General features: G+C 36.8%; 1 protein-coding gene across 2 annotated transcripts; it reads left to right on the top strand.

Annotated features, from left to right (window-relative positions):
• Window positions 1–3,000: 3,000 nt before the first annotated feature.
• Window positions 3,001–6,695, top strand: LOC107618111 (tubby-like F-box protein 8). 2 transcript variants are annotated; one of them, XM_016320052.3, is made up of 5 exons: window positions 3,001–3,496; window positions 4,460–4,920; window positions 5,039–5,126; window positions 5,292–5,424; window positions 5,630–6,695. In XM_016320052.3, the coding sequence occupies exons 2-5, from the start codon at window positions 4,573–4,575 to the stop codon at window positions 6,354–6,356; spliced, it is 1,296 nt and encodes a 431-aa protein (XP_016175538.1). In that variant the 5' UTR covers window positions 3,001–3,496; window positions 4,460–4,572; the 3' UTR covers window positions 6,357–6,695. The 2 variants fall into 2 exon arrangements, with proteins under 2 accessions (XP_016175538.1, XP_088354348.1); XM_088498222.1 differs by having other exon boundaries at window positions 3,493–3,727.
• Window positions 6,696–8,514: the final 1,819 nt, after the last annotated feature.

Raw genomic sequence — 8,514 nt, 5'->3', positions numbered from 1 at the left:
TCCAAAAATACCAAATACCGCTAGCAAATTTGATAGCTTCACTGATGCACCAAGAGTCAAAACCTAGTCTTTTAATAATATTTTCAGCTTTGTTTTCTGATACATGAGTTTCCAAAAGCACATAGAAATTAGCTTGTACCTATAAGCCATATCTTTAATAATAATGGAGAACCCTCTAGAGGCAGTTTCTCTACAATTTTAATTAATAAAATTCATTAAAAAAAAAGAGTTCAGAGTTCTCTTGATGGAGCAGGTAATCAAGCCTTCATAGGCTTTGGGCTTGAGAGAGATTCATCCCTATCCTTATACCGATCTTTGATGAGCATATCTTTCGACCCAAAGCTCTGTTGTTTGTCTCCAGAATCAATTGGGTTATTGGCTGCACTGCTGCCTCCGTGTTTTGTACCCTGTCTTCCCATGACTCTCAATATGATTGACATGGTGGCATGGTCCGTAATACCAAAAAAAGAGATGTGTCTTCCATTGTTGTGTTTTTTGGCTAATTCTTTTTGGAGTAAACTAAAGCTTCTCCAGTAATTCTGGTGGCTATTTTTTTGTTTCTTTTTATTATGTGTATACTCCATGATATCTCTACTTAGTTTTGGTTATTTGGCTTTTCATGGTTTTGAGTGATGCTTGGTTTGTTCTGGTATTGCTTTTGGTTGGGACTTTTTTTTCTTTCCTATGTCCAGGACTTTCTCCCTCAAGTTTGAGGTGGATGCCTTACTTTTTGGATGACTCTTTTGGACTTGCAGTTTATGGTTATACTTGTAAGTATTGTTATCATGTTTTTCTTGATCTTGCACTTTTACCTTGATTGGATTCTAATTGTGCTCATTTTTATCTGCAATATTTTTTTGCATGCTCTCATTATTGTCATTAAGAGTTTTCTCTGATAAGACTTGGAATTTGGAACCATAAAAATTTTCTTTTTTTACTTTGGCAGAATCTAATTTTACTCCTTCTAGGATTGCGTTTAACCTGTATCCACGGTCCAAAAAGATTTTTATTAATGGTGAGTTTATTATTTTTTCCTTCCTTATTAATAGTAGGATTATTCCCTTCCTCTACTGCTGACTATTGTGCCTCAACCTGTAATCCTTGATTTTGCACCATAATAGTCTCACTCTCATTAGGGGGTTTCCTTTTCTGATGATCCTATTAGGTTACTATTATTTTTGTCTTCTCCTCCGTGTTTCGGCGTCCAGCCACCATCCATGGCTGTTTGAAACACTTGTTTGAGCATTTCTCCCACAAATTCTGAGCAGTTTTTCATCCTATGTCCATATTGCCCACACCTAAAACATACTTGATGGAGCCCTTTGTATTTGAGTTTGAATTCTTTCTCCAGAGCCGTGAAAAAGGGTACAATCTGCTTTCTTAGATCAATTTTCACACATATACGAGTGAATTTTCCTCTAGAATGTATCAATGTAAGTTCATCAATCTTTAGCATTGTTCCTAAGGCTTTTCCTACCTTCCAAAGAAAGTATTTATTGTAGAGTTTCGCTGGAAGGTTTAGAATTCTGACCCAGACAGCTACCTTGTGTATATCTATATCGTGTGGCATGAAGAGGGATTTCCAACCCTATATTAAGAGGTAGTGATCCGTTATCTTTCAAGGTCCTACGAAGAGGGCGTACAAGTAGTCTTGATTAGAAAAATGAATCAAGAAGAAGTTCTCCTCAGGATCCATGACTCGAACCACATCTTTCCTAGCCATTATTTTTTGAGAATTCATCTCTCCATAGCTTAGAGATTGAGGCTTTTACCAAGAGATTTCACTATCAGTGATAGCTTTCATGGCTTGCACCAATCTTCATACTCCTCCAAAGTGACTTCAATGTTTGGTTTGGGATTGAAGGGAGTCTCCAAATCTTTTCTAGCCTCCAAAGAATTTTGATTCGACATGTACTCCTCTACAACCATCTCAGCTATTTCTTTTGGGTCGAGATTATTAAAACCATTGCCAACCACCATATCCCGGTAGGATATCTTTTGGAATGTTTCCTCCACCAATATTCCCTTCTTGAGTCTCTATTGGACTGGAGAGAGGATTGGTTTCTATCTCTACAACGTTATTAATGACATCTCCATTATTTTCTGTATCCGTTCCTGATTTTTTATCCCGTCCATTTTCACCTTCTTATTACTTTTAGCCACCAGATCTTCTTCTTTGGGAGACCTCTTTTCGATATCATTTAGAAAAGTTTCAGAACTCATAGAAAAAAAGTTCTTTTAGTGAATTTAAATAGTTCTACTTCTTAGATTTATACTAACTTCAACACTTAATGATATTAACCTTTGATTTTACTATATAATATATATAATTAATATTAATGATTAAAATTATTAAAAATACTAATATTATTGAAACAATTTAAAATTTTCCTATAATTTTGTTAGACGAGCATAAATTAAAATTTTAACTTTATATTCTTATAAACTATATCAAACTTATATTATTACTGATAAGAAAAGTTAGTTTTGATTTATTAAATTATTTTACGCAATTATCTAATATTTGGATAATTATTCACTTGTAAAAAATTATTATTTTATCTAATATAGCGATACGCAACAAATACATATAGAAAACTCTTTTCCAAATTCCAATATACTACTTTGAAAATTACTGAAAAAGAAGGAATGATAAAAGTAGAAATCACGTGAATTGCAACCGTCAAATACATCCCACCAAGTTTGAGCGTGGTGTCGTCCTCCCACGACCGGTAACGGTTAACCCGCATTCTGTAAATGCACCCTGCACCACTCCGCACGCGATCCCCACCCAACCCATTACGTGTTCTGTGTGAACACACCCACGCACTCACTCACGCTCCAAGTCCCACCCTTTCGAACAGGTCAACCGCCAAGGACATAACCGTCATTTCACCACCCCCGGGAATATGACAAGAAATTGCATTTTATTTTAGTTTAACTCCTAAAGTGGTTGCCTAGTATCATATCACCATCATATATTACATTATTATTACACTCATCGTTATCATCATATTAACAAATGTCATTTAGGCGTTTACTAAACTTAAGAATGATAATTGAAAATAATAGTACTACCTTACAAGGAAAATCTCTTTCTTAGCAATGAGATTTAGTTACCTACTTACCTACATAAATTAGTTACACTAATCTTGTTTCTTCGCAACAAATGTGAGATATGTACAGCTACCTAATATTACTACGAATATTCTATGCAATCATCATCAATATCATAGTGTGTATCCGTTTTCCATTAGTATAAATAAATAAAATAATATTAATTAAATTAAGTAACATAGTGTGTCAGTTTCTGGGTTGGATTTAATGAAAGCATAGTCCGTGTCTCCTCCGGAGTCAGCCTTCTTTGTTTGTCACATTTTAGAGAGAGATTGAGAGAGAGAGAGAGAGAGAGTGTGTGTGTAAATTGTGATTTGTTGAATAGGATCTAAAGCGTGTTATCTGAGATTAGAAGAAGACTTTTTATGCAAATTTGATGGTTAGCTTCTACTTCTTCACCCTTCTTAATCTGACTGAATCTCCCTTCAACTATCTGATTCTGTTTTTCTCTCTATCTGTTTATAATGTGATTGTGATTTGGGAAACTTCCGGACACTGTTTTTTATTTATATTTTTTTATTTTTATTGAGGTTTTCTCTTCTGGGTTCTCTTTTAACTTCCGGAAGTTTCCATTCCTGCTTGACCTTTGGTTATATCATTCTCATGCTGGGTAAATTATTGTGTATTTTCATTTTCTTTTAATCATATGTATCATTTAAAAGAAGATTTTAGAATAAAATGAAATAAAAAAAAAAAAGAGAAAATTTATGTTTTATGGTTTGTAGTGATGAGGTATGACCTGTTTTGAGCTTTGTGGATCTAATGTGTTTTTATGATTTCAGCATCTAATTTATAGTTGAAGTTTGGTGTTTAAGTGTTGTTTTGTATATATCAATTGCACCTTTATGTCTTAGATTATTCTCTGCTTGTGTGCTCGTGTGATAGACATTTCATTTGATTCCTCACCTTGTAACTTCAAAAGCTAAGAGAGAGATAGATGATTAACTGAAATTTGAGCAATTAGATTCGCTTCTACATTCACATATACAAAAATAGAGGTGTTTGCCACTTTTTCTGTTTGTCCTTGTGGTGGAAAGGGTGTGATTGTGATGCTAATTCTAATGCTTTGATAGAACTTTTATTTGGATTTGGTTGCTCTTATGAGAAGCTAGATTTAGGAGGTTGAAGGTGTTATTCAAAAACCCTTAAATTGTTTCTGACAAAAGTCTGGAATTTCAGGCTGCTTTAGCTTTTAGGTTCATGTGGTGCTTTCTTTTTATATATATGAGAATCTTCTTCTTTTCCCCTTTGTGCTTTACCCTATATGTCTTCCTTCTCTTTTATTTCTTGATCATTAAGTATTGAAGATGGAATTTAAATTAAAGTTTGGTTTAATTTGCAGCTCCTCTTCAAACACTGCTAAGACTTGTGACATCTGCCAAGTAACTAGAGTGGAATTTCAAAGGGGATTTTATGACACATTAGATTCTTGGGGCTGTCACTCTATTTGAACAGATGTCCTTCCGTAGTATAGTTCGCGATGTAAGGGATGGATTTGGAAGCTTATCAAGGCGGAGTTTTGACTTGAGGCTTTCTGGCCATCACAGGGGCAAGTCTCGTAGCTCTGTCCACGAGTTGCATGATCAGCCTCCGGTTATACAGAACAGCCGGTGGGCTAGTCTTCCACCTGAGCTTCTTCGCGATGTTATTAAGAGGTTGGAAGCTAGTGAGAGTACCTGGCCTGGTCGTAAGCATGTGGTTGCGTGCGCAGCTGTGTGCAAAACCTGGAGAGAAATGTGCAAAGAAATTGTGAGCAGTCCTGAATACTGTGGGAAGATTACTTTCCCTGTTTCCCTGAAACAGGTATGATATTATTGTTCTTGTATCTTAGTTCTTAAAACTATTTTTGAATAATTCGCATGATGTAAGAGAAAAGATATGATTGTTTGAATATAAGATTCCCAATGTTTACGTTTTACAGCCTGGGCATAGGGATGGACCCATCCAGTGTTTCATCAAGAGAGACAAGTCTAAGCTGACATACCATCTCTTCCTTTGCCTTAGTCCTGGTACACTACTTGTTTCTGCTTTAACAATTGTTATTGATTAGAGAGTTTTGTTTCAATTGTTTCCTTAATTGGAATTTTATAATATGCAATTAGCAAATAGCAATTCTCGCCCTGGATGTTGTTGTTTCCGGAACTTGTTCTGAATTCATAGCTGTTCTCTTGCAGCTTTGCTTGTTGAAAATGGGAAGTTTCTTCTTGCTGCAAAACGAACCAGAAGGACAACTTGCACAGAGTATATTATATCAATGGATGCAGATAACGTATCAAGATCTAGTAGCACTTACATTGGAAAACTGAGGTGCGATATTTCCTCCCTGGTACACTAGTTTTTTTTGTGTATGACATTCACTTAGTACTACTTACTAGTCATGGTATTTGAAATTATCCAAGAATAAGTGTAGAAATCTGTGGAAAGGAAATAGTAGCCTTAGCCTCATTTTGCAAAGTGCTAGTTAAGTGTTGGAGAATATATATGTACTTGTATTAATTGCCACTTGTTTCAGGTCAAATTTTCTTGGCACCAAATTTATAATTTATGATACACAGCCTCCCTATAACAACGCACAGCTGTCTCCACCGGGCCGGAGCCGCAGGTTTTATTCGAAAAAGGTCTCTCCGAAGCTCCCTAATGGCAGCTACAACATCGCCCAGGTCAACTACGAGTTGAATGTCCTTGGTACTAGGGGCCCAAGAAGGATGCATTGCACCATGTATTCAATCCCCGCATCATGCCTTGAGCCCGGCGGCTCGGTTCCAGGTCAGCCAGAGCTCCTTCCCCCCTCCCTTGAGGATTCTTTCCGGAGTATCTCCTTCTCAAAGTCGATAGGCCATTCAACTGAATTTAGCAGCTCCAGGTTCTCTGACATAATGGGCGCGGGCAATGAGGACGTGGAGGGAAAGGAGAGACCACTAGTCCTTAAGAACAAGCCTCCACGGTGGCATGAACAGCTGCAGTGTTGGTGCCTCAACTTCAGGGGAAGGGTGACCGTCGCCTCGGTCAAGAATTTCCAGCTGATTGCTGCAAATTCACAACCTGCTGCTCCTCCTCCTCCTGCAGGAACAGGACCACCAACATCTCAGCCGTCGCAGTCTGACCCTGACAAGATCATTCTTCAGTTTGGCAAGGTCGGCAAGGATATGTTCACAATGGACTACCGGTACCCTCTATCAGCATTTCAGGCATTTGCCATATGCTTGACTAGCTTTGATACAAAACTGGCTTGTGAATAGTACAGAGATTATATTATTATATTGTGAAAAAGAAAAAGAAAAACAAAACAGAATTCAATCTCCATTTCAAGTATTTCATAGGATAGTGTACTTCCCTTTTGAGTCATTTAAGATTTTACCCCTCATAATAGTCAAAACTGTAAAGTTTAAACAATGTGTGTCTAAATGTCTCATTCCATTCTCTTCTTCATTGCTATCTTTTGCTATTTCGTCTTTTCTCCTTTTGATCTTCCTATGTTAGTATGCCTTAAAGTTTAAGCTGTTTCTGTCAAACTTTGTTAATGCAGATTTGCATTCTATGTTTCAGATGCAATGAAAAATATAGCAGCATTCAATTTCCCTGATTGGCTCATTGTATGGGATTTTTAATTATTTTGCGAGACTTTGAAAGATGATTATGTAATGCATCATGTTAAATGCTGAAAATGGACCTATATATATGCTTATTGCTTTACCATGAATTGATAAGGGACTTGAATAGTTTGATTAGGGCAACTCTATCTGAAGTTATAGACTCAACAAAATCAAGGCAATTATTTTGTTGCATCTTTTAAAGAGTTGTTGGACAAAGTGGAAGCTTTCTTCTTCTCTTGGTCCTTTATTTACTTTATTTCTGTGTCTTTTTTTTAGATTGTTCAGAACACATTTGACCCATAAAGAGGAGAAGAGACTAAAATATCCTCTAGTTAGATAAATGTTCTTCTTCAGCATTGCCATTAAGAAACGAATAACTTTCCACAGAATATTTATAACAGATTCTTAACAAAAAACAAACATGCAAAATAAAAACAGAAAATAGAACAACCACCACCTTATAACAATTACATTCAAAGCCAACCCATGCCTCTGCTGTGATTATGGAGATTTAATATCCCTCTTTCATGGTATCTTGTATTCTCATGCCATATTTCCTTGTACTCAGTTCACCAATATGCTCTTATTAACCGAAGCCAAATGCTATCCAAGTTCCTCACCTTGAACTCATTAACCCTCCCAACATTAAAGCCTTGGATTACTTCATAACATGCACACTTCTTCACCTAAAAATTCCACTGCAGCCATTGATCTTCTTTAGTAGTAGTCACTCTATCCCATAGCTTTCTTCGGTTCTTCCTTTAAAACTCACTGCTGGCCAAGAATTGAACATCAATGTTTTGTACCATTTGTTTCTAATAATTATCCATAGCTCCTAGTTACTTTCTACTTTGCCATGCTTCCAATCTACTAAATTCTTATTATCAACGATCACCATATCTTCCTCTTCCTTGACTCCAACTTCCTCAACTAAAAACTGCAGTGAGTTGCCAAGCTTGCAATAAATGCGTCTGCACTGGATTTTTCTTTATCACACGCCCCATAAGACATTATCTCACCTTGTGAATTTTCAAGATATCCACTCACCATAAAATAATTACCATCAGACACATAATCAAAACATACCCACCGAAACCACTCACCCTCAATTCTAGTTGCCGTCTTAGAAATTTTCCTCTCTCTATTAGGGCTGACAATGGGTAGGGTAGGGTAGGGTTTGGACCCTACCCTAACTCTACCCGCGGATTGAAAATTCTATTAAAACTCTACCCTACCCTACCCGCGGGTTGAGAATCTCTCAACCCTAACCCTACCTGCACCCTAAAGTTCTAAACCATACCCTACCTTACCCTACTCGCAGAAATATCAAATTTTTTCAAATTTAATATAAAATTCAATCATTTCAAATTTTATACATATTAATAACATAAAAAATAACAAACTAATGCTCTAAATTACTAAATTAACTAACTAGTTTAGTGGTTGTTCACTTATTGTAAGTCATTACATAAGAGAGGTTGTGGGTTTAACTCTCACTTCCTTCACTATAGACCTAATTTTTATAAAATATGTGTTATATTTGAGGTGCGGATAGGGTAGGGTAGGGTATACCCTAAACCCGTACCCTACCCTACCCTACCCGCAGGCATACCCGGACCGTATCCTACCCTACCCGCAGTGGGTAGGGTACCCTACCCGAACGGGTTGGACCGGATTGGGTACCCGCGAGTAGGGTATGAATTGCCAGCCCTACTCTCTACTTTTCTTTTTCACCACACAGCCACACACCATTGGTTAATAAGGGCTTTAATGTGCTCCCAACTATTAGTAACCTCAGGCACTT

The sequence above is a fragment of the Arachis ipaensis genome, chromosome B9 (genome assembly GCF_059453495.1).
Source record: "Arachis ipaensis isolate K30076 ecotype BB chromosome B9, ASM5945349v1, whole genome shotgun sequence".
Lineage (NCBI taxonomy): Eukaryota > Viridiplantae > Streptophyta > Magnoliopsida > Fabales > Fabaceae > Arachis > Arachis ipaensis.
Note: the sequence above shows the minus strand (reverse complement) of the source record. Positions and strands in the feature narration are given on the sequence as shown.

Excerpts from the sequence above, each read along its gene's own strand:
- LOC107618111 (XM_016320052.3), top strand. The coding sequence starts at position 4,573 with ATGTCCTTCCGTAGTATAGTTCGCGATGTAAGGGATGGATTTGGAAGC. Across the intron at positions 4,921-5,038 it reads TCCCTGTTTCCCTGAAACAG|CCTGGGCATAGGGATGGACC; the intron begins GTATGATATTAT and ends TACGTTTTACAG. Across the intron at positions 5,425-5,629 it reads ACTTACATTGGAAAACTGAG|GTCAAATTTTCTTGGCACCA; the intron begins GTGCGATATTTC and ends CACTTGTTTCAG.